We start from the raw sequence: 27,484 nt of genomic DNA, 5'->3' as shown, positions 1-27,484 counted from the left end.
GAGTGCCATAGGCGTCGTCATCCCGGCCTTACGCGCACGGCAGCGACGGGTGTCTGCTGAGCGCGACCACAGTATCAGTACGCATCCATCTCCTCTCCTCATTCCTTCCTCATAAATTAATCCAAGGCGGCTCACTTGACCACTTAGAGACTTAGTTTCTTGAAATGAAAATCTGACATATCTAGCAATTTGCTAGTGTATAGATCATGATATTTCCTTGTGCAACTGCTGCAATAAATTGATCTAGACAATAATTCCCATCATGTTATTTGAGTTGCTTTCCTCAAAATAAAAATCTGTCATATCTAGTAATTTGCTATTGTATACGATAGTTTCTCACCTACCTTTTTCCCATCCCAGAAATTGTGGGTGAAGTGAACAACAGCAAAGGAAACAATGGCACCATCGTGCAGTATGAGAACATATTTGCACAGTGGAAGGCTTGCCCTTCTTGCAATATTGGTCTCTGGTGGAATTATATTGAAAATCAACGGTGAAGACGAGTACATTGGTGTGTTCTAATTCTAGTAGAGTGAGCTTGTTCGATTGGATACACTGATACATCTACATGTGTAGTGTACAGTTCTGATGCATATGAGTGTGTTAATCACATTGAATCTGAGTTTTTGTCATGTTACTGTTGATATAATTCTTTAGCTAGTCAATATCTATGGATGATGTATATGTATTTTAATGACTACAAATCTAGCTAGTTTTTTTTTTAAAACACATTAGTGACAAGTCTGGACCCGATCCGAATGATGGTACTTTAGTGATGGATTTGACCCGATCCGGATGATGGTACATTAGTGATGGTATAAGGGTTTGAATCTGACCTGTTACTAATGACTGTAAGTGACGAGTTTGGATTCGATCTGAATGATATTACATTAGTGATGGATTTAGATCGTCACTATTACCTGTCACTAATGTGTGTTTCTTACGTAGCTTCATACACATTAATTAAAGCCCATTTTATTTTGCTATATTTGTCCAACTCAGTTTGAATCATATATTGACCTTTCTTAACTAGAAGAATGTCTAGATCATTAGCTTTGATCTCACTTATAATGCCTCCAAATTTCCCTTTGGAAGGAATCCATTCTCAGGAGAAACTGGTTTCCTTAAGTTAAAAATAGGTATCTTGTTTTGATAGTTTCTTGCAACACAAAACTGAAGAGGTGAGATCCCTAATGTAAAGACTCATATCTTTCTTGCCCAACTCTCTACAATTCTAAAAATAACCATCATTTGTATCTCTTGGGTTTTCTTGTAAATTCTCTCTTCTTTTGTGAGATTTTTTTTTATGGATCATGTGAGATTTTCTTTATGGATCATGAACTCAGAGATCTAGAGATTTGACAGCACTAATAGAAAGCTTTCCCCTTCCCTACTCCCTTTTTTTGGATTTAACCGACACAAAATCATCAGGATCAGCGAGTTCATCCTGATGATGATGTTGATGGTTCTTGTAACTGTTGGCTTCGAAGGCACGGCTAAGGGATCGTGAGATTTCGGTTGGGAAAGTGCAGTGCTGAATTTGTGAAGAAAGCAGCATGGGTGCATGTAGTATCAAAACGATGCGTGTTTTCGGAAAGCAAGTGAATTTTATGCTTAAAAAGGATTAGTGGAGAGTCACGGACGCTGTTCACATAACTTTTTTTATGTCAGTAATCACATTTGTCTGTCCTACTTGCAATATAGGATTGGTCAACTGTAGTTACAATAAGCACAGCTTCAGAAGAAGACTCTAGTCGTCTGTTAATTTGCAAGAGATGACTCTCCCTGATGCCAAATTTTTTTTGGAAAAGATAGAAATGAGATTAGGTTGGTTTCAAAGAAAAAAAAAATGAGATTAGGGTTCTGCATCTAACGATTTTTTTATCACAAAATCATGCACAGCACAAAAGCAGAGGACCATATAAGATGAAAAAACTATTAAGGTGTGTTTTGTTCCCGGATCAACTCCATCTTGATCTAGTGGATCGAAAAAAACTCGTTTGGTTATTTATATTTACTGTTGTAGTATGGCTTTGTAAGTGCAAATATATGTTTTTATTCTGGCTTAACAAATACAGGCTCTGCATCCGTTTATGTAGTCAGGGTCACTTATCAGTATCATAAAATCATCTTCATACGAGTAACTTGTCACAATCTTAACTCTTGTATCCGCTTATATGATCTCAGATTCAGTCAACCAAATAAAAATTCAGCTTAGCTTATCCAAATAGATATAATCAACCAAAAACTTTCTTTCAATAAATATGACTCTATTCAATCTGCTTTTATGATACATCTTTATAAACCTTGTCCGAAGATTCAAACACACCTTTACTAAACAGCCTAGTCATGAACCTACCCAATCTTCCTTTCTTCCCTTTGTGGATACGCATGGCAACCTTCTGTAGGCGTTCAATTGCTATGCACAACTCAGAAACAGATCAGAGCAGCCCATCAGCATGAAAATATCACGCCTTATGATTCCGTCTTTGACCCATAATTACGTACTTTCTCAAACGGTGCTTACTTAATATAAAACTTCGCCTTCAATGTGAGTCCTCGTATTTTGCGTGTGTGGCTTTTAGGTCTAAATCAGTTGACGCCAGTGCCGAGTATAAGGGCAGAGCATGTTTGTTTCATATTTAAGTTTATTATATCTAAAATTAGTTATGTTATAGGGACAACCGTTTAGTTGAATGCTATAACTATTACAAGTTATATTTTGTTAATTTTCTGATTTATGTGTTATAAACTTAGTTTTTTTTGACTAATTTTATCATAGCTGTAGCTAAAAATTTGTTGATTACATTTTTTATAACAACTTATATTTAACTAATTTTAAACGTGACAAACTTAAACTCGAATCAAATATTCCCTAAGTCCCTGCTTGCTGGCTGCTGCAATGGAGACGGCCACGGCTGCAGAAAGGGAGGACGAGAGCGGCGGGGGAGCGGGCGCCGGGCGGTGCTGGTGGCATACCTGCGGCAGCAGGTGCTGCGGGACCACGAGTGGATGCAGGACCCGGCGCTGCTGGAGGCAACCGCGTCGGAGCCCATCTCCCTCGTCCAGGAGTTCGATGTCCACCGCTCGTGGAGCCTCGACCCCCTCAGTTCGGCACTGCGCCCCTCCTGCTTCTAGTTTGCCTCGATTTGGTGTTCATGCGTTGTGATTGATTCCGTGGAATCCTTTTTGCTTGCTTGCTTGTTCGCAGAGCTCACGTTCATAGTGTTGGCTAAGGAGTTGATCGAGGGAGAGTTCGTCCCCGGTTTCGTCCCCGGCAATCTGCACACTGAAGGTTCATTCCTCTATTTGCTTTGTTACCCTTATCGCACAGGTCACAGCCTATATCTGAGCTTGTTTAGCTAACTTTATGATTATGAATTGGGAGATGGGAGATCAACAGATACGTTGACTATATTTGACTTTGGTTCATTTTTTTCCTTTATATATTTTTTGTGAGGGATGCCGCAGATTATATCTTAGTTGCTTAAAATCGTATGTTTAGAAATATATAACCTAATTTAAGGCTTACCAGTAGGAGATGACCCTACTGTTCCATCAAAAAAAAAAACTTCACGCCTTCCATGTACCTCGGTTCTTCTGTATAGTTAAGGAATTGTAACTTATGCATCTCCAACTAGCATGGAGCAGAATCCTTACGAATTTAAAGAGAGTTTGGCTAAAAAGCATATACATGTTGAGAGTTTGACTAAAAAGCATATACATGTTTTTCATATATGGGTGTGCTTAAATGATTATTCGTCTGTTGACTGAAATATCTGTCAAAAAAATAGGATAACGATACTGCTTTTTTATATATAATACACATGGCCACATCTGTGTTTCTTTTCACCATTTTGGTCCCCACATCTTGATGTGGTGTGTGTGTGGAGTGGAGAGCAATATACAATGGTATATATGTTAGTCTTTTTATGAACATAGTAATATGTTTTGTATCTGGTTGAATGACAAGCCAAATGATTGGTTGTATTATATCGTATAAGTTTCTGCTGGCTTTCATTAGTGTGCTTTGAGTTTGATTGCCAGCATCTTGCCTGTTCTTGCTAGCATTTTATAGGAACAAGATTGAAATTTAGAGGGGTGAATAGACGTCTCAACAAATTTCTTGTGAAATTGATGTCCTTCTTTTATTTGGTTCACCTAACGCACCTCAAAACTCAAGCAGAAACAAAAATAGAGAGAAGTTTTAACAAGAGAAAATCGAGGCAACACGACTCTACGGATGGTATATGAACCATGTGTTTTATTTAAAATTAATCCATGTATCTTAGCACTCGAAAGATCACAACTTGCAAGGAAACAAGAAAATATGAACACCGAGCAACGAAACTCTTCAAGTTGATTGTCCAGAGGTAAGGGGATTCAGGACCCAATCACATAAGCGTATGTATGCGAATTTTATGCCTCTAGCAACAAGAAGAATGACCTCACAAGGTGCTGAAATTTCAGCTCAAAAAGCAAAACGAAAATCAAAACCAGAAACCGAAAAACTTGTAAACTTGCAAGGAAACAAATAGAGGGAAACTAGAAGGAGGGGAATTCAAGCATATGCAAAAACATAAACTTCATTACTCAAAGAGGTCAACCCTATTTTAGACGAATTACAAAGATTTATCTCTCAAAACTCTCACTTATTATATAGACTAAGCACTCATCCTTCTCTCCTCTAAAACCCTACCTCTAAGCTCTCAAATGGGTGACACAATAGGGTCAAGTGATTGGTTCAAACTCTCTTATAGCCCTACCCATCTATTTATAGGCCTAGAAAGTTTTCTAGCTTTTTCCTAAAATATCCTTCTTTTGTAGTACACTCTTACCTACCACCGAGGGTATTTTGGTTTATTTTCTTCTCTGTTCATCGGACGTCTGCGACGCCTTCATGACTTAGCGTCACCTCGACGCAAGCTTCACGATGGTACCACATACTCCTCCAGTCCTCCCACGGTTTTTAGGCCAAACCGCGAAACCGCCTGCACGCTTCTCAAAGCGTGACTCACCGCCTTGCTTACACCTTAAACAAGTGCTTCGATGTTGACGTGTGTACTCCGTCATGCGATCCTGACCGCCGGTAAGTCTCTCCCGCTCCCAATCCCTCGGGTCGCCTTGTTACTTGCATTGGCATCCCCTTTGCTTGACTTTGTCAACACGCCGTCTCCATCCACCTTCCATGCTTTGCTTAACCTCCACGTGTTCAGCTAGAATCACCCTTAACTCCGCCCGTCCTCCTTGATCGTTCGACACCAAGCACTCTGCTTGACTCCGATCATCCTACCGTCGACCGCCAAGTTGCATCCATCACCTGCATACCATGAGACAAGCAAACACATATCTCTAACTCCAATTACAGTTAGTCCATAATCAATATGCTCAAATAAAATTCCAAATCAATTCAAATCACATCAAAGCTCATGCAAAACCGAAGATCATCAAGCCAAATAAATACCAATATCAATCACTTATCACAAGTAAACCAAGATACATTTTAACTTGATTTCTCACATTTATATCTACCTTATCCATTGCAGCCATGGTTGGTGATGTGAACATATATATGAATGACCCTGATGATTAGGAGCTTACAGATATAGAGATTATGATAGTTGAACATAAGAGGTATTGTCTCTGATGATACAAATACCTGTAACTGTTATTGCCACCTTTGGTACATTTTCTTCATTTACTTTGTTCTGTTCTATGGATAGTTACATGTGTACATTTTTATTTGTATAATTTGGCTTCAATAATCTGATGTGGATGTCTCACTTGATTACATGAAATTTATCATTGAAAGCCTAAACAAATAATTGCAACTAATTTGCTAACCCTTTTAACTTTTAGTTGAGGGCTACTTCACTAACTACATTTGTAGCATCACATAGTTCGTTAATATGCAACTATTCGATAATCCAATGGTATTATGCTATCTCTGAACATACAATGTTAAGCAACTGTGCACACCTCATGCAGATAGCATAATCCAATAGAATTGCGCTATCTTTGAGCAACTCATTTTGTACTTCAAGAGGGACAATCTCTACTTTGCATGTGAATCTATTCTCTACCTCTTGCTCCTGGAATGATCTTGTTTTTATATAGTGACAGAGGAGTTGAAGCAATAATACACATGCCACGTGAAAATAGATGCTGAATTTTGAACTGAGAAAAAGGATGCTTTGCCGTAATTTCAAAAAAAGAAACAATGATGTTTTGCCATGAGATAGCAATGTTGTCTGGTCATGCTTACCAAAACTTACATTGTTTCTTGTCACATCCGTGGAAAGGGAATTGGTCAAGAAGCAATCTTGCTGATGATGGCATTTGCAGTAGAGAAATATGTAATTCACACTTTTAGAGCAAAAATCGACGAATCCAATACGGCATTGTTGGCATTGATCTCGGCAGTCCCTAATGCACCCTGATAGAAAGAGACCGAGAAAGAGGGGGACTCCGATCTCCTCACGTGCTCTGATCAGGAGCGCAGCCAACTCTTAGTTACGATCCCATCTCGGACAGCGCCATATAAATACACGAGAGGGGGGGGGGGGGACCAGCGCCTACATGACAATTCACGTTAGGTTAAACCCCTCCCCCCCCCCCCACACACACATCTTTAGTTGATCCGATCTTCACAGGCGCTGAACCGAGGTGAAGGCTGCCACCCTTGCAACACCTACGGCGACCACGTCGACCGGCTGCTTCCTCACGTCGTCCACGCCTTCACCGAGCTACATCATTGTCAAGTTGGCGACCGTCTATATCATCGTGTACGCCTACACCGACATGATCACGCTCTTCAATCTCATCTGATGGCGTCACCGAATAATGGTATATCCACATGCTTCTGCTCTTATAAGGTGTCTAATGCTAGGGCTATCTTTTATACGAATTAGCTCATGATTAGATCAAACATTTGGCATCGGAGCCTAATTAGCCCCTGCTTAGACCCGATTAGGATTAATTAATGTTTAATTATGTTCGGATAATGCCATTTCGTGAATAATTAGGATTAATTATGTTAATTGGTAATCAATTAGCTCTTATTGTTCCCGATTTAAGTGTTTTTGCTTCGGATTAGATGGTTTAGACTCACTGATGTTCAAGATTAGGCTCAATTGATGTGAATTAGTCTCAAATTAATGATGATTTAACACTTTATGCCTCGGATTAATGCAATTTTATGCATACTTGTTCATGAATTAGGAGTTTTAGGTTTGGAGTATGTGTTTTTCATGCATATGTGTGTTCTCATGTGCTAATTGGCTCAGATTAAGGACTGCACGGCAAGAATTAACCTCATGTAGCATTAAGAAGGAGGGGAATTGGGTAAACCTGAAAAACCCTAATGCAAATCCTAAAGAAAATCCCTAATTCCCCAATCCGAACCTAAAATCTCAAAATCCCGAACCCTAGAGCTAATGAAGGTGGGTTTACTTACGGTCTTTGCAGTGTTTTTGGTCGTCGTCAAGGCCGTTAGAGTTGCTTTGTCCTTGCCTCCGGTGGATTCCCCTCCTCAGCATCGGTCGAGTGCGGATCCTCCGGTCTAGATCTCCTCATGTCGTGCCATCTTCATGCGCTCGTTGCAGATCTGTCGGAGCTCATCTCCTTTCCGCTGCACGCACATGCCACCCTCATGAAACCACCGAATTTTGGCTCGACGGAGTTGCACACTTGCTTCGGTGAACTAACCCATGGGGGTTCCGTTATGGCTTTGCTATGCCCTGCTCTGCTCTCTCTCTCTCTCTCTCTCTCTCTCTCTCTCTCTCTCTCTCTCTCTCTCATCTTCGCTGGTGGCTTGCCACCACAAGATTTCCCTCGGCCGCCTCCCTCTCTCGCTTCTCTCTCACACGGCGGCCTCAGGACGGGAGGGGAGGAATGGGGCTAGGGTTAGGGCGATCGGGCGTCGCATCGTGATTTTGATCCGGACGATAACAGCGGACGACCATCAGATCTGAATGGATGGCCAGGATGCTCATGGGCATGCACAAGAATGGCTGGGCCAGCTACACATTACTCGGCCAAGAGCGTGAGCGCATGCCGCGTGGGCCGAGCAGCCGAGTAGGCAAGTTTGGTTGTTCCATTTTAATGTTTTGGGCTTTTTGTTTTTAATGTTTTATCTAGTGATTATTAATGTTTTTCAATTTATACACTGGACATATTAACGTTTATATCCCAAAATTAATGTACAAAATTATGATTAATTCTCTGGTTGAATTGGAACCAACGTGAATATTTTTCTGAAAAAATTTACGGTCAATTTATATAGGTTCATAATTACTTTCTAACCAAAGTTGAATGTAATTATATGCCATTTTATGTGTTCATTCAAATTCTTTTCTATTTTCTGTCCGACGGCGATACATATTAGCGTTTTAATTTTTGCATGACTTTAATCAGACAAACATAGGGTTATTTTCATGCAAATTATTTTTTATGATAAATTTTCTAGTATGGTCCAACTTTTCTTTCTAGCTCTTAACGCTTCCTCTATTGCCACCACAATTGACAACATAGAGCAACTTACGAGGAATAACTTTCTGCTTGGAAGGCTAAAGTGACAGTTGTCCTTAGCATTTTGGACATTGACTATGCACTCAGGATTGATGCTCCCATCGCTCCTGCCATTGGCATGGAGAATTATAATAAATTAGAGAGAACTTATGATGCACTTTCTAATAAGTGGGAGCGTTCCAACCATATATCACTTATGATAATGAGGAACTTGATATTAGATACTATAAGGGGACCAATCCCAAGCTCAGAAAAAGTTAAAATGTACTTGGCATCCATGGAGGAGCAATTCAAAGGCACCTTCAAGGTTTATGGCAGTACACTGGTTCAGAAGCTCCTCAACATTAAGTACAATTATGAGTTTGATGACATAAGAGACCACATCATGATGACGACAGACATGGCTACCAAACTCAAGGGTATGGACATGAAGTTCTCTAAGGGTTTTCTTGTCCACTTCATTATGACATCTCTCCCTCCTGAGTTTACTCCTTTTAAGATCAACGACAACACTCAGAAGGAGAAGTGGAGCATCAGTGACTTGATCGCGATGTGCGTCCAAAAGGAAGATAGTGTGAGGGCTGAAAAGAAAGACTTTGTGAATCACGTTAGTAGCCTCAACAACAAAAGAAAATTCCAAGGGGATTTCAAGTCTAAGAAAAAGTTGCATTTTGTCATTAAGTACAACAAGACAACACTGAGGGTGTCCAAGGCACCTGCTCTTGCCTTTCAAGAACCTAAGGATGACATAAGCCACTTTTGCCACAAGAAGGATTACTAACAGAAAGATTGTGCTAGTTTCCTAAAGTGGCTCACAACAAAAGTAATGATTTATTAATGTTCATTGATGAATATCTTTATACTGATTTCTCCCTTAATTCCTGCTGGATTGACTCATGTACCACTGTGCACGTTACCAACTCCTTACAGGGATTCCTTATAGCGAGAACACTAATAAGGGGGGAGTGAAGTCTTAGAGTGACCAACAGGAAGGAAGCTGAAGTCGGGTGTGAGGAACTGTCCAAACAGTATTCTAATTAATCATTAATCATGATTTCAACAATTAACCAGAATACTATTCCGGTAGTCCCAGCACGTGTTTTGTGCCCAAGATCAGAACACATGACTTTCCAACATTTAACATCACAACACAACTTAAGAAAGAGCGAGTAATTAATATTAGATTACAAGTTCTTAAGTATTTACCAAGTTATTACAATTTACAACAAAAACGAGCTAGGACGAGATAAAAAACAACTCAACTCGTAACCAACGAAAGAAACTACGCAGCGGAAATAAAAGTTAAAGACATCAAAAGATGGATGAAGCCATATACCCTTAGGCTTTACCCCAAAATAGCGGCCTCCGAGAAGTTGCCTACTCATGCCCGCCACCACCCTCGGCGGGCATGAAGTAGCCAAAGATCAACTCCTCATCGACGATAGCACCTGAAAAGTAGCGTGAGTACAAAGGTACTCGCAATACTTAATCCATAACGGGCACTTATAAATAGCCTGACTCTAAGGATTATATATTTAGATGTTAGCAAGAAAATGCCATATGGTTAAGTAAACTTCATATGCGAAAGTGAATTTAACATAAACATGTGTGAGCATCTATACTTGACCAACACGACTATCTAACTCATAAGCCTCAACTAAACATATATGTAAACGGAACCATAAGAATAATATCAGTAAAGCATCATTTCAACCTATCAACCACATTATTTCACACTCGTAACTCTACGACTGCTGCAAATGGACAAAAGCTTGCTCATGATTGAGAGCACGGCATTTCATAATGTTTTTACACCCTGCAGGGGATACTCCTTTACCTACACGACTTGAGGATCATGCGGCTTGCATGACCACATAGATCCATACAAGTGGGTACTCATGTCAACCTTTTCCAACAAGCCCGTACCATTTGATCATGCGCCGATAGGTGTGGGGGTCATCTAGAACTACTCCTAGAGCAAACTGGATACCCCAACCGGCCTCATGCCGGATACCATCGATCCGTACGCCAAAAAGCCACAGCTACAAAGTTAATCTGCTTATCGTTCCCAAACACGACATGTAGTAAGCACAAAAAGTACTAAAGCCAACTCCAACAACAATCGATGCTTAAACGATGCAAGCAATCTACAGTGTCTGGGCCCCTCTTCTGACCTACCCAGGGGAACTCCACATCCGAGCATGACAAACACCCGTAACACCGCGCATATCTCGTCTCATCCTCATCACTCATCCAACCAACAGCATCAACCCATCATTGTGATCATTATGCAAATAATTAAAGCTTATGCTTGTAAACAATGAAACATTTTACCGCTCGACTTCTACCGAGGAACTGTTAGAATCATGCTTTGTTTTGTAGACCCATTTTTAGCCTACTGTTTTAGCTTTGTCAGGGATTTCTACTAGGTCCCACACATCATTATCGCCTATAGATTTTAATTCATCCTTCATGGCATTAAGCCACTTTAGCGAATGCTCGCTCATCATGGCCTCTTTATATGAGTTAGGATCTTCTACCTTCCTATTTTATTAACATCCTCATTCATGTAGATAATATAATCATTCGATATGGTAGATCTCCTATCACGCTGTGATCTGATGATCAGTTCATTAGGCACTGCAAGGGACTGCTGAGACTCAACGTTAGGAATTTCAGAGATCTCAACATGAGGTGTATAGACGTTAGTTTCTACTGAAGGTGTAACTACTTAGGGCACATGAATATAGGACTCTTGGATCAGCGGTGCAGGAACATAAACCCATTTTTTCCTCGAGATCAACTTCCCTAGGATCCAGATCCCTGTTCTCAAGAAATGCAACATGTCTTGTTTCAATGAGCTTAGTGATCCTATCTGGACAGTAAAAGCGATATCGCTTCGATCTTTTGGGATACCTGATAAAATGCCAACTAACTATCTTAGGGTCTAATTTCCTAATATGGGGATTAAAAACTTTAGCTTCAGCTGCACAGCCCCACACACGCAAATACTTCAAAGAAGTATTTCTCTCAATTCATAATTCGTAAGGTGTTTTTGGAATTGATTTACTGGGAATTTGATTAATAATATGTGCGGCTCTCTTAAGTGCCTCCATACACAATTCAATTGGTAAACTAGAATAACTGAGCATACTTCATACCATATCCATGAGCGTGTAGTTATGTCTCTCAGCTACCCTATTTTGCCGAGGTTCACCAAGTGTAGAATATTGGGCTACTATGCTATTTTCCTGAAGGAAACTGACAAAAGGACCATGGATTTATCCGTAAGGCGCATGTCTCCTATAATACTATCCCTGTGATCCTATCTCACTACTTTAATCTTTAGATTGTGCTGATTTTCTATCTTAGCCTTAAATACATTAAATTTATCGAGAGATTTAGATCGATCTAGGGGGTAGATATAGCCGTAATAAGAGAAATCATCAATGAAGGTAATGAATGAATTAAAACCATCCACCGATATCACAGGAAAATGACCGCATATGTCCGTCTGAATTAATTCAAATAATATTGTGCTCCGAGTGGCTCCCTTCTTTATTTGCTTAGCATTTTCCTTTAATGCAATCTATATAGTGGTCAGAGTTAGAGAAGTCTAAGGGTTAGAGAATCTATTCCTTAATGAGATGCTCCATCCCCCCTTTAAAATGTGGCCTAAACGACAATACCACTATTTTGAAGAAGTCTCATTAATTGTAGTTCACTTTCTCTTATGGCTTGCATTACAGACATTCATAGATACAGATAACTCATTAAGAGGAAGCATATAAAGTTTATCTTGTTGGATGGCAAGACCAGCAACATTTGAATTAAACTTAAGAATGCATTTATTGTCTCCAAGATTACAATAAAAACCATCATCGTCTAACATCGAAACTGAAATAAACTTCTTTCCCATGGAAGGAACATAAACTAAATATTAAGTCTAAGAGTGAAACCACTATCAAGAACTAAGGGAAGTGATTCGACAACCTCGACTTCAGCTTCCTTCCTGTTAGCCACTCTAAGAAGGTGGCGCGCGTGCGGCAAGAGGGAAGGCGCATGCCGGGAGAGCACAAGCATGTGCAGAGCTGAGGCATCCACACGCGGCCGGTGACATAAGGAGCTCCGCAAGGGTTCCGACGATGGCAACATGAACAAAAAACCCATAATTACTCCCTCCCTTTCCCTCAAGATCTTAGGTTTGAATGAGGTTTTGAGGGTTAGGGTCCAAAAGTGGCAAGATTTGTGGATTTAGGGTTTCAATTTTGGGGAAAAGTGGGATTAGGGTTACGGGAAGGAGGGCAAAACTGAGGGTTTTGCGAAATTTGTTGATCCCCTCCTTCTATATGCTAATCCCGAGTCCTTAAATCCTAACCCGAGCCACACAAAACACGCATGAACATGTACAAAAAAGTCTAAATTACCTTAATTCATGAACATGCTTGCGTGAAAGTGCATTAATCCAAGGCATAAGGTGCTAAACATGAATATGTGCATTGATCCGAGCCTAATCCATCTTAAAGATTCATAATTGACAGCTAATTGATGTAAAAGAACTAATTAGGTCCAATTGATCATAAAACGACATCAACCGAACACAATATAATCTAATTAAAGTCTAATGGGCTTGATTAGAGGAAAGTTAGGCTCTGATATCAATTTTTAGACTTAGGTGTTCATCAAATTCACAAGCTCTAAATCAAGCACCTATAATTTGCAGAAGAGTGAGGTGTACTTACGTTCGGGATGCCATTTAGAGTTGATCGGTGAGGTGTTGTCGATGTAGAAGAGTTGATGCAGTGAGTTGACGTAGTGCTGGTGTGAAGAAGAGGTCGGTGCAAACGTGGCCGGCGTATGGTCGATGTAGTCATCGGTGTGTCAGTGCAGCTGGAGGCGATGGCGGTGGTGGCGGTGGTCTTCGAGCCGATTTAGAGTCGTGTTAGGATCGGGAAGGAATTGTTAGGACATTTAGAACCTCACGGGATTGATTAGCCCGCTAGGTGCCTAATCCCCTTATTTATATGGCGCTGCTCGACTCAGGACCGCAACCATGTGTTGGTTGCGCCTCCGATCATGGCGCGTATGGGGACGAGACTCACCCCAATCTCTCGGTCTCATTAGTTAGGATATGTTAGCTATTTGCCGAGATCAATTCCAACATTCTCTATGAAGGATCTCGGTGAAGGATATGTTCTTGGCATTGAGATTCATCGAGATCGATCCAAATGAGTATTAGGTTTATCTTAAAAGTCATACATTGATAAACTACTGAAAAAGTATAATATGTATAGTGCTCTGCCATGCATGCTCGTATTGTTAAAGGCAATAAGTTTAGGACATTTCAATGTCTGAAGAACCAATATAAAATTGATAAAATGAAGTTGGTTCCTTATGCTTCGGCTGTCGGGAGTATTATATATGCTCAAGTATGTACGCGCTGTGATTTAGTTTTTGTTATCGGGATGCTTGACATATATCAATCAAATCCAGGACTAGATCACTGGAAAACTGTTAAAAAAGTCTTTCGCTATTTGCAAGACACTAAGAATTACATGCTCATATTTAGAAAATCTAATAACTTTGAAGTTATTGGTTATTCAGATGCAGACTTTGCGGGATATGTGGATACTAAGAAATCCACATATATCTTCACCCTCACTAGAGGAGCTATCTCATAGAAAAGTTCCAAACAAACACTTACGCCATTATCAACGATGCAAGCTGAGTTTGTAGCATGTTATAAGGCTATCGAGCAGGCTGCATGGCTAAATAACTTCATCTCAGGATTAAAAATGGTAGACAACATTTCAAAGCCACTTACGTTATACTGCGATAATCAACCCATATACGAGTAACAACAAGTCGAGTGGTGCTACCAAACACATCGACATTAAGTATCATGTTATGAAAGATAGAATCTAGGATCAAACAATTAGTGTCAAGCATATAAGTATTAAGTCAATACTTGCGAATCCGCTAACTAAAGGCTTACCACCCCGTATTTCTTGTGATCATGTTGCCGGCACAGGGTTATTAGAAAGCCGATGATTCTAGATAAGAGAACCATGATGCAGACCAATTCCCATTAAGAATAATGAATTTTTATTTCGAGATGGAGTAGTATACTATATGTATTTGAGTTTTAGTGGTATCTCATTAGCCGCTACAACGCTTTGTCTTAGTGTATTATTTCATTAAGAGTGAGCTTATAATGTTAGCCTTATGATTAAGGGGGAGTGTTGGAATTGATCTCGGTAGTCCCTAATGCACCCTAACAGAAAGAGATCGAGAAAGAGGGGGAGTCCGATCTCCCGATGCACTCTGATCGGGAGCACAACCAACTCTTGGTTGCGGTCCCATCTCGGGCAACATCACATAAATACGTGAGGGGGAGCTGGCGCCTACTTGACAATTCACGTTAGGTTAAAACTCCCCCTCCCCTCACATCTCTATTCAATCCAATCTTCATGGGCACTGAACCGAGATGAAGGCCACCGCCCTTACAGCACCTACGGCGACCACGTCGGCTGGCTGCTTCCTCACGTCGTCCACGCCTTCACCGTCAAGTCGGCGTCCGTCTACATCACCGTGTATGCCTATACTGACATGGTAACGCTATTCAACCTCATCCAATGGTGTCATCGAACAACGGTATGTTCATATGCTTCCACTCTTATGAGGTGTCTAATAGTAGGGCTATCTTGTATATGAATTAGCTCATGATTAGATCAAACAGGCATCCCTTAAGTTCTTCAGAAAATTTGTGAGCACCCCTCTTTTCTCATCTTCTCGTTTGCTTGCTAATTTGCTAGATCAGAATTATATTTCTCTGGTTTGAATACAGGGCTTCAATGATGCTTCATACAGTGCAGTGTTTAAGGAGGTATGGATTGTGATAATTATATCTTGCTTTTGCAAATTACATGTGAGTGTTACCAAAGGTTGTTTCTGCTAAACTACATTACTATTCATCGACATTGATGTGCTCTTGAGTCCCAGTAACTCAAAAACGTAGTATTTGTTTATTGAAATAGCACAAATTACTTTAAGTCCATCTCGAAAAAGAACCAGTTCGGCAGTTCCTCAGAACTCATCGTCTCTCTCAGGCGACTCTGGAGGCACCTGCTGATGTACTCCCGTTGAGATTTCCTCTAACCGTAGGAGATTGGTAACATCTGTGTGTTTCCGAACCTGCTGTCTACTGATTACCGAGTATTTCTTATTGGTTTTCATGGAGCGGAGCTGATTCCGACAAGCTGACTACTGTGCTCTCTACCCAAGAATTGCTTGGGATAGTGCTGTATAAAAACAGAATAGCAGCGTCCTTCGACTGTTAAACAGTTGATAGCGCGAGAGTTAGTATCTGAGGGAAGCTTCCATTGTGGTCTGATGTTTTGAAATAAACCATTGCAAGCTCGAACACAATGGCATTACGGCAACATGGAACAAGTTGCAGTGATCTGCAGGCAGTATTTGGGGTTGAAATCAAACTGTACGCATCGTTACATTATTCATGATACGAGATACACTTCCATGTCTTTCGTAATGCTCGCCGATTAAGTTGCCTCGGAGAGAGGCTTGTGTGACTGCTGTTTGTGCGCATGCGCTCCCCAGCTGTTGAAGAGAAATTTTGTGAGACTCGCACATATAAGATCCTGATGAGATCCTTATCTGTATCGTATATATGTGATTATACGACACGCATGTGTATATATCTACACAGACCTCACCGAAAAATCCGGTCCCATAAAATTTCTCTCCCCAGCTGTTAGTCTGATACGCTGACGAGTAACCAAAACAGCTCTTTGGTATGATGACGTCAGGGGCCCACCCGTCAGAACCGGGCGGCCTGGGCAGACAAAACGGGACGCGATAACGAATGAGGTAGGGGGTCGGAGGGGGCATTTGATTTTTTTGCTATGCTGCCATCGTGGGTAGAGTAGCAAATTTGTTAGGGGCAGAGAAGATGGCGGCGAAGCGCGAGACCGAGTCGGACGGCGAAGAGCTCGGCGCCGAGGGCTCCAACCCCGCGGGCGGTGGTGCGCCTCCGCCGCCCCTGGCTGCGGCGCCCGTCGTCTGCCTCATCCACTCCGCCGGGGACTTCGCCGGCGGCGCCTTCGTCGGATCCATCGTCGGATATGGTACCCCCTCGAGTGTCGATTCCCTTGTTTAGCCCTACTGCCCTCTCGGTTTTTCAAGGTTCTGCTCAAAATTTTCTCTTTTTTAGAATTCTAGTTCTTAGGGCACATAAGGATAGGAGTCCCCCCCCCCCTCTCTAATCTTTGCTCAATTCCTGCCAGAGTATTTGCATATGGTATCCCCAAAATTAATGAGAACTCCCCAAAACTTAGTTGTTTGAGTAAGTTCACTGTCTATATAATTGCGCATCTAATGCAAATCCTCTAACCCCTCAGTTTGAATTTTTTATCTTTATTGTATTGAAACAATGAGGACCTTATTAGTCTAGTTGCTTAGAGTACCATCAAAATGGTTTAGTTTACATAGTATTCCACTTGGGGCTATTTTCCTTGCATAAAACCCTTATGTTGCACATTGAATTCCTTTCCCAGGACAAGGCCTGTTCACTAAGAAAGGCTTCAAGGGCTCATTCAGCCATGCAGGGTCCTCTGCCAAGGTTAGTTGATCCCAGTGCTTATGGAAATATTTCCATTCATATAAAAATTTACGATGTGCTTTTCTGGACAACTGCTCATAACAGACATATATTGGATTAGACTTTTGCAGTTCTATCTGGTGTTCAGAGTTTGGTCGTGTGCTTGCTGAGAAGGCTGCGTGGGAAAGATGATAGTATGTATACTGTGTCAGTCAGCCATTTATCTGTTAAAATATTTAGAGTTCAATGTGTTGTATGAACTGACATGTCTGTTGGCAGTTGTCAATGCCGGCGTAGCTGGTTGCTGCACTGGCCTTGCTTTGAGCTTTCCAGGTACATTTACACTGAATTTACTGTATTTTTTCGTAGTATGGTTTGCTTTACTCAATATGGCCATAGCCTAGTCTACTTAGCCATTTCCAAGACTTAATATTGGCTATTTGCCATTCTCATTGGTTTTGGCTAGTGTTCGTTAATGTATTCCTTTGGCAATCTTGTTGCTGTGTGTAGCTCTCGCGACTGGGTTCATTAGCTACTGGGTTCATTAAAAATATCATTTCACATGTATTCCCCTTGGATAGAATTGCAGTTATTTCATAGATTTATTATAAGGCAACTTCGTGTGTCGATGAACTGTTTTGGGACATTCATTGAGCTTGTCAGTCTTATGTATGATTAGAGTTCCCTTTTTTTGTCTTATGTATTATCAGTTTGATGCCTCATGTGTTGTTAGAATTCTATGCCGTTTGGAGAACAAATCCTTTTTTCTATTTTGGATGTGCTTAGGTGCACTTAAAACTTCTGTTCTTGAAATGAAACTGAAGCCATCTATTTCAAGTGTTATACATCGGGAAGAAATTGTGAAAGGGTTCATGAACCTTGACTCATGAGCTTATGACTGCAAATTTTTACAATCTAAGTTAACGAAATCTTTCATGCATCATGTTGTGCTGACCAGAACAAGTTATGTGGGACAATTCAATGCTGCTAATGAATTCTGTATTGGTATGTAAATTTGCTGCAATATTCAGTTGCACGTGGTGCTCAATCTCATACATTGCTACAAAATATCAGCACTTGGATGGTTAAAGTGGTGATATGCTAAACACATAGTTATGCGGCTTTTTTGTTATCTCACGCTGCTTACTTCATAGCTTTCTGGCATAAGTCATGTGTCATGGTAATCAATGACAATACCCACGTAACATTTTAGCGCTCGTCTGTTAGTATCTGGTTAACTGTTGAAGAAGATCAAGTGGAAGTGTTTGGATATTTGAGTGTATGCTGCCCTGATCTGCTCTTTACAATCCATTTTTAATATCACCTACAACTTATCTTCAATTCTTGGGCATTTTGCGAAATAGTTCTCTTACATGTCTGTTTTTCTCGTACCAGGAGCACCGCAAGCGTTGCTCCAGAACTGCGCTACCTTTGCAGCATTCTCTTGCATCATGGAGGGGCTTAACAAGCAGCAGGCTGCAATGGCTCACACGCTTGGAGGGGCTGCCTTGACGGTTGCACATGAGAAAGGCGGTGTTCTGCCCCCGTTCACGCTCCCTCCAATTCTTGATGCATCGGATGCTTTAGCTTCATGCTGCCAAGCGTTAGTAAAGCCTAAGCACTAGACTACAGAATAGGTGGGGAGGGAGACGCCGAAGAAAGGTAGCTTCAATCTTCGGTTCTTTATTTTGTTGACTTAGCACTTGTAAATTTTGTCTTTGGACAAGATGTGGAACGTGCGTAAAACCTAGATTTGCTTTGAGTAACTGGCCAGGTTTTTCTTGATGTGTTTGTAGCATGCGCTTTCTGACTATATTGCGGTGCGCCTGGCATATTAAAATCATAAATATTTGCCTCGATGATTCAGCTGTTTTTTCCATCATTGCTTCAATGAAGTGACGATTTTTCCTCAGATTCTCAACTGATTAGGGTACGCAAATCTAATTTGCTCGTTTCCACTAAAAATTCGGCTCGAACCATATGTCACTGACGGATTCGGTGCAACTGTAGACGGCGGACAATAATGATGGCTTTTTAGGAAGTAGTATGCACCAACAGGTGCACCGTCCATTGTTACCGAGAGATCTCGCTCAGGCGGCCTTGCAAGCCGAAATTGTTAACTTGAGCGCGCACTGGCTTATCAGCGCGAAAACACTTTTCCAACCAGCCTGATTTGGGCCTCCTGCCCTTTCCCCACGACCCCACCCCTCACTTGCCAAAAAAGAGGGAAATGGATCCAATTACTTTGCTAAGTAAAGTTATGGAGGAACATTACAGTGACTTAAGTTTTGTCATGAGCAGTTGGTTGGAAATGGACTATCAAGATTCAGCACTACAGTATCTCCAGTAATGCTACAGTACGTGGTCTGCAGTAAATGCGAATCGCTGTGGCTCACCTCACAAATTACTATCAATGGTATTGTTCATCTATGATTTTATTTTAGCAAGTTAGAGGATCCATTTCCAAGAGTCTACACCACCACCTTGCGTGTCAGAGGAAGAGGCGGGGTTCGCCCTCTGTTGTTGGTGGAGCACCACTCAACATGTTAGACCGCCGTCGGCGCTGCAATTGCCATCACCAGGAGGTAGGTTGTAACCATAGATTCTAGGTAAACTTCGAACCCTAATTTTTTATTCTAGATCTTGATTTGAATCTTTTCACTTGGAACTTTTTTTAACATGGAATTTTCCACTTGAAACTGTTTGCTTGGAATTCTCCACTTGAAAGTTTTGACCTGGAATATTTCACTTGGAACATTTTGCTTGTTTCAATTTGACTTTTTGTTTCCGTTTGTTTTCTGTTTCTGTCTTGATTTTTTTTGTTTCAGAACTGTTTGTTTATTTGGAGCAAGAAGAGAGGGTGATGAGGATATATAATTAATATTATATGTTGTATAAATACCGCATATCTATAAAGGATATACGAATATCACCTCTATCCTATTTGATACGTGGTTAGTTGTAACTATTATAGAGTAGTGTATGAAGATAAGGTGCAAGAAAAGTAATCATAGGTATGAAGATAAGGTACAAGAAAAATAATCATACTGAGTAGAAAAGCTATCCCCTATTTTAAAAGGATTACTAAATATTTGATAGTCTAACAATCTAAATAGATTATATCTGAAGGAGTCTAGATAGGTTACGTCTGAGTTCCCTTGAGTATATAAGTCAGGGAGGGAGCACGTGGAAGACATGCCAATCATAGAAGCACAAGCCGACATAAGCAACTTGCGTCTATAGATCTTTGAAGTTGTAAACCCCATCAAATCTAGTTAGAAAATCAACACCCATTAAAAATCTACGATCCACATCATAAGCAATTCTCTATCCGACTAGATCTTTAATAGTAGATACACAAGAATTCACCTAATTCTTATGATTAGATCCATCTACAAACTCTATTGTACTATGTGATCCTGAGAATAATCAAGGCAAGATATGATATAGTGTTATTATCTAATTTGGGAGACCTAGACCTGTATAAATATGTATCTCTCTTTGTGATAATTTTTGATGACTACACAAGTATTCCTATTTTCATATTACATACTATCTAAACTATATAGCCATGAATGTGTTTAGTGTTGAGCACCCTATCCAATATCTCCAGATCGAATCCAATACCTCCAACTACTTCTTGTCTTCCTACCTGTTCATGTATGGAAATAATCGATCATGTCCATGTATGAAAATAATTGTTTGACAACCACCAATCAATTAAAATCTACAATTAATAGGCCCTATTAACATTACAAAGTATTAATACACAATTATTTCTTTTCATCTATATCCAGTAACTAGAATCAATCTATATTTTCTATAATAATTAGATATAAAATGCAAGAGTTATGCATGTGCTTTTGATATCTATCGTTCATGAGTCTTAATCACATAATTTAAATTCGTTGATCCCCTCTCCCTAGGCAACAACCAATCACCTCTCATGTGTCGTATGGTCTCATCCAACTTCAAGTCTGCTTCACCATAATGCGTGTCAGATGTTAGCTTGATCTCATATCCTTTCCTTTACGTTACTTCTGTGTTATTTTCTTTTCTTTGTGTAAAGATGAGTATGTTTTGCTATCTTAAGCTGAGAAATTTTATGGATGTATCATCAGATTTTTATTTTCAATTAATTTTTCTGTGAAAATTGTTGTTCCCGTTATAATATTATTGATTTTATATGTGCAACACATGTATAATTATCTGTAGATAATCGGGCAAAGGAAACAAGAAGAGGAGGAGACGAAATATTATTGATTTTATGTGTGTATAATATATGCATAGTTTTTCGTAGATAATCAGCCAAAGGAAACAAGAAAGAGGAGCGGACGGGGAGGAGACTCGATCGCAGGAAGGACCGGATTGGTCTGTAGATTTGCTGTCGGAGATTGAGTGCGAGCTAATTTGCTCGCACGCGCGTGCGAAATAATCAGCCCCATGGAACCTGAACATACGAACAGGTCCTATCACTCTTGGCTCATTTTGGCCCACCAATGACGCACAGATCGGACTGAACAAAGTATATTAGGAAAATTCCAAATCCCACAATTGAATCGTTTAAAATTGCAAAATAAACACACCCTATAAGTATTCTAGTTTCGTCTACGATCTAACTTTAATTCCGTGAAGCCGCGATAACATAATAAGCATATGCTTGTGCTTCTAACATAACATAACTTTTAACTCCGGTGAAGCGGCGATGACTGATAATCATATACTCTTGTGCTTCTGAATTAAAATAATAAGAATCGGCCCCTGATTGCGAGCAACACAATAGCACTTGGCTTAAATCGTTAAAATAGGGAGGGTTTGTTGGGACCAGTTTCAAAAGTGAAATTAGTGGTAGCTCTATTAAATAGTAGTTTACAGTTTTTAGCTTTTAGAGTGATTTTGTGGGAGTAATTCTCTCAAATAAACTAGAGGCTAAGAGATTAAAAAACCAGTTTCCTCTGATTCACTTTACATAGAATTACTTTCTTCTTAGAATTTATCTTAGATAATTATTTTCAACCACAAAATCACTTTTATCATAGAATCAATTTCTTCATATAATTTGAATAAGAGGAGCTCAATCAAATAGACGCCAAGTCATCGCCATGTATTTTATGTTTCAAGTGTTGAAAGATGCCCTGAAATCCTTAATGATTATGGATGAAAACGGTAAAAAATGATCGAAAAATGTACTAAATCACTTTCACTTTCATATTTGTTCTCAGAATCAAAATCAGAAATGATAATATCGAAAATGATTACGATATCAGAAACTTCAAAAATAGAGGCATCAGAACGGAAACATGTCGATTACGGTCGGCAACCGATAGTATAGATCGAAAACACCGCTCCATATAACATGACTCAAACGGCAAGTCTCCATACAACCGACGAGATGCGTTAAGTCTTAACTCAAGAATAAACGATAGAACTTATAACTCGCCCACACTACTTAAGAAAACTATCAAAGTAGACAAGTCTTTAGTGATGGCTGCTCAGTAATAGTGACAGGTTAAATGACGACATGTCACTAATATGTCGCTCAAGTTGGGACTCAACCAAGACCCATCACTAATTAAGGGTCATTAATGATGACGAGGGAACAACCTGTCACTAAAGATAGTAGTGACGGGTCACCTCAAAACCCATCACTAATGATGGAGGAATTAGTGATGGGTAGAGAGAGAACACCCATTAGTAACGAGTGACTGTAAAGCTCGTCACTAATAATAGAGTCATTAGTGACGGGTAGAGAGAGCACACTCATTAGTGACGGGTTACCTAAATGTCCATCACTGACGAGTCAGTCATTAGTGATGAGTAGAGAGAGCACACTTATTAGTGGCGGATGATAAAGACATTCATCACTAATAGCTGACTCATTAGTGATGAGCCTTTATGTGATCCATCACTAATAACTGGTCGGATCCCGAGTCATAGTTGGTTGGGTAAGAAATTCATAACTTTTTTATAGTAACTCAGATGGGAAAAAATTTATATGAAAATTGTAGCCCTCGACGAGGTCTATAACTTTGTAGTTGATCGTTTTTTATTTGAAACCATATAGATGCACAAATAAATATATAAAGACTGTCGAAGGAACCACATATAAGACCACAAACTAAAGTGTTGGATCTAGTGTAAAACTAATATGAATCATTGAAAAAGACATACATAGGGTCATAAAGTTGAAAATTGCAAATTCAAAGATTTTTATTGTGAGCTTGTAACTTGGATTAATGAAACGTCTGCGCAACACTAACTTTTAGATGTAGCACTATGTCTCCAAAAATTTTCAGGCAAATCGGAGAAGATCAATTTTCGACGAAAAACTTTAAAGGTCCTATCGAGCGTCTTCTGAGCCCTTTTTGAGGGTCAAGAAAGGTACAAGTCTAAAGACACACACACACACACACACACACACACACACACACACACACACACACACACACACACACACACACACACACACACACACATATATATTGAATGTGCCTCATTGTTAGCTTCGAAAGTAGAGGTCAAACGTCGAAATCGGACTCTATATGCAAAAGTTATGTCTGTTTTACTGAACACTGCACGGGTTGAACACAAACTGTTTCATACGGAGACGGATGGAGACAAACTTTATATGAATATTGTAGAACTCAGTGAGATCTACAACTTTGCAGTTGATAAAATTTTCATTTAAAATCATTTATATGTTCAAATAGCCATTCAAACATTCAATCAGAAAATGTCAAAAGGATTAATTTTACTATTATACTCAACGACGAATGAGAGGTGAGATGGTTAGAGGGGTCACGCGTGCGGAGCTCACTTTTGAGGTTGTGAGTTTGAGTCCTGGAATCGCGTGACTTGTGAATCGTAGGGTGCGGTTGGGTGCGATCGGGTGCGGTCGGGTGAGCAGTGACTTGCGGGTGTCAAAAGAAAATTTCAGACAAAAAATTGTTTCCCGTTTTTGTTTTTTAAAACACATATTAGTGACAAGTCAGGACTAGACCCGTCACTAATGTGGAGTCATTAGTGACGAGTCAGATCTAGACCTATCACTAACGTTAGTCATTAGTGACGGGTCAGATCCAGACCCATCATTAACATGTAGTCATTAGTGATGGGTCGGATTCAGATTCGTCACTAATGTGTATCATTAGTGATGGGTCCAGACCCCTCACTGATAAGTCCACATTAGTGACGTGTTAAGAGTGATGAGTAAATACCCGTTACTAATGAGGGTTATTATCCGTCACTAATGTGGATTTCTCAGGTAGTGCCATACAACGACACAAATCTTAACTTGAGTACTCGAATAAGTCTTAACTCGACCATATAAGATACAATGACATAATTATAACCTCTTAAGTCTCAACCCAATAACCACACCAATACTAGGATGGACATCAAAACAACATTTTTGCTTCATTGTCGGCCTCGACCTACAACTCATCCTCTTCATTCATCATATCTGGATCACTTGCTATGTGTTGGTCCTCCTACAAATTGTAATGCATGGAAAGAAGACAATCAAGTAGCAGGTTATGTAGTCTTGTACAATGTAGATAACTAAAACAACATGTCCACATAATCATACAGTAAATCTATTATCCATATATGAGTATCCATAACATATAAGGGTTTGTTTGGTTTGACACCGCAAGTTGCCACGACTAAGGTTAGGCGGCGCACGCTGAAATTCTGGCATGACTAACTTTGTGGCAAAATGTTGTTCTTTGGTTGGCTGCCAAGCCTAACCTTAGTGATGGCAAATTGAATGTGGCTACCATTTGGATTGCAACCATAAGATCTGCCACAAGCTTGGCAAATATGTGTGGCAATTGTTTGGTTTGCAACCAAACCTTGATATAAACACCTCAATCTGTGAAGAGGTGAGGTTAACACTCCAAACTCATAATATGCAACTACAAACAATATAGCTGATATTGCAAGTATAGGAGGATAGCTAATCACATTATATTACAAGTGCTATGCTTAGCGTCATACAGATTCACCATAAGCACAAATGCATAATTTTACACAGACGATATACAGTTTAGATAAAGCATCATTGAAAGTGAGAAGATTAGACCATAGGATCACCATAAACACGATGAAAAGATCTCAATAACCCACTGTCCCTAAGCTTGCATTTGAAAAGCCAAAATAGAAGTCAATATCAATACTGGAAAACAAGAAAAATTAAAAGCATCGGAATAGATGCTTACTTGAAGGAGCTTGTAACCTGGTTCTCATCTGCAATAGTAATATGATTGGTTTCATCCCATCAACATAATATTATTGGTTATACGAACATCACATCTCTCCATTATCCAAAAGATAGCATGCATGGCCATATTAGTATACACAAAAGCAGCTCAATTTCTCTGGTTTTAATATAGCAGAGAAGGTCACCACATGTAGTAGGAAAAGCAGGTCACCAAAACACTTCAACAGAATTCCAACTAACATTAGTGACCATCTTGGTCACATAAGAACTGGTACACCCAAGATCCCAGAGTTGTATCACTAGAACCATCAAGCCAACCATGCATACCCTCATTTTCAGAGCGTGCCAAGTACACCAACACTGATTTTATCATTTGTACGAGTGGGCAAAGCCTCTAATCTCTTACAAAATGTAGCATATGGGTTATTAATCTTTGGGACTGGGGGTGGAAGAGGTGGCTCGGTAAGAGACTTTGCAATGACCTTCATAGTGGTGCTGATTTCTTCAGTAGCACTTTAGACTATTAGACTTTAGTGGCTTCTTACTAGGGGACTTAACTCCTCTTGATCACTTCATTACAGTAGAAGAGCTATTATCTCCACTTGTTGCACAATTAATACGGATTTTTTCACCTTTAGATGATGATAATGTGTCGGAGTCATCACCTCCAAGCTCAACAGGGCGTGCATAACTAGATATATCATTGACCCTTACACTATCATCACTAAAATCCTTATCATCATCCAAGCTTGTTTCTTGGTCCATGGCAAGAGAACCATCTACATGACTACCCTGAAAGAGCTCTTCCATCTCATGAAAGAATTTGATGGGCTTAGAAAGCAAGCTCCTCGCCCTATCCTGCATGTGAATACAAGATAAGAGTTAGACTATGAAATTTGTAATGTCAACAAAAATTATGAGACATACATTGAGCTACCCTTTTTCAGATTCAAAAATAGTTATCTTACACTTAGTGGCGTCAAATCCATTTCTTTAAGTTGTCTCAATTATCTTCCATTTCTCCTTGTAGTCCGTTACGATCAACTTGTGCAATAGTTACGCCCATACCAAACTCTTTGTTTAAGGCATCAACGCACTTCATATGGTGTGGCTTTTTCCACACAAAGCCTGAGTGCTGGTTTTCCTTATACTCAATATACCAATTCAACATGAACTTGGTGTGTTCCTCATCCCAAATGATGGTTCTCTCACGGACAGACCCATCAACATCCACCTTTCCCTTTCTCTTCACCATTTCTTGCCTAATTAAAAAGTCCATATCATCAACACAATAAATATTTGAATACAATGATGTATTCAGCATAAAAAAATAGCAAAAACATGGTCACAATCAGAAACTTCAATACATGGAATATTTGAATAATGGTCTCAAACAGAAATTGCAGTACATAGAATATTTAAATAATGGTCTTAAATAGAAATTTCAGTACACATGGAATACAATCATGAGTAGAACCACTACATGACACCTTCAATGGTTATATTCTTGGTGGCCTGATTAGCTTTTAAACTGGAATCACCTACTTTATCTCGCCACATGCTACGCTCTAGCTGATCTCTTTTAAGTACCCAAGCCTGACTCTCAGTACGTATGTCATGATAGGACCGATTGCTCCTTGGAAGGGCTCTGTACCAGGAATCATCATCATAGACATACTAATCATCACCATCCTCTAGTATCCAATTGTGAAGTGCACAGCATGCAACCAGAATCTTTACTTGAATTTTCAAAGGAAATGTTGGTTGACTTTTAAGGATGTTAAACTGATTCTTCAAGGTACCAAAAGCTCACTCAACTGTTGTCCTAAGTGAGAAGCGGTGGTGGTTGAATAATTCCTTATAATCTTTTAGTTCTCTAGTGCCTTTGTATTCTTTAAGATGATAACGAACACCACGGTATGGAGGAAGTATACCAGGTCTTGCTGCATATCCAGCATTAGCTAGATAGAATTTTCCTACAACATGAACATGTTCCCTACGTTAGTGATGAACTAATGTGTTGTTTAATTAGTTTATAGTGTGAATTACTACCTTTTGGTATTTTTAGGCCAGTGGTGAGACTTAGAGCATCTTGAAGGACATGAGAATAATGTGCT

At 39.9% G+C, this 27,484-nt stretch overlaps 1 protein-coding gene and 2 pseudogenes across 1 annotated transcript; 2 read left to right on the top strand and 1 right to left on the bottom strand.

Annotated features, from left to right (window-relative positions):
• The first annotated feature begins 2,914 nt into the window (after positions 1 to 2,914).
• Positions 2,915 to 15,704, top strand: LOC133914457 (GCN5-related N-acetyltransferase 9-like; annotated as a pseudogene).
• A 702-nt stretch (positions 15,705 to 16,406) lies between these two features.
• On the top strand, positions 16,407 to 19,005 carry LOC133916735 (mitochondrial import inner membrane translocase subunit TIM22-3-like). The gene is made up of 5 exons (XM_062360547.1): positions 16,407 to 16,673; positions 17,103 to 17,167; positions 17,268 to 17,340; positions 17,426 to 17,479; positions 18,542 to 19,005. The coding sequence occupies exons 1-5, from the start codon at positions 16,499 to 16,501 to the stop codon at positions 18,769 to 18,771; spliced, it is 597 nt and encodes a 198-aa protein (XP_062216531.1). The 5' UTR covers positions 16,407 to 16,498; the 3' UTR covers positions 18,772 to 19,005.
• A 6,929-nt stretch (positions 19,006 to 25,934) lies between these two features.
• On the bottom strand, positions 25,935 to 26,622 carry LOC133914839 (uncharacterized; annotated as a pseudogene).
• Positions 26,623 to 27,484: the final 862 nt, after the last annotated feature.

The sequence above is a fragment of the Phragmites australis genome, chromosome 4 (genome assembly GCF_958298935.1).
Source record: "Phragmites australis chromosome 4, lpPhrAust1.1, whole genome shotgun sequence".
NCBI classification, from domain to species: Eukaryota; Viridiplantae; Streptophyta; class Magnoliopsida; order Poales; family Poaceae; genus Phragmites; species Phragmites australis.
Note: the sequence above shows the minus strand (reverse complement) of the source record. Positions and strands in the feature narration are given on the sequence as shown.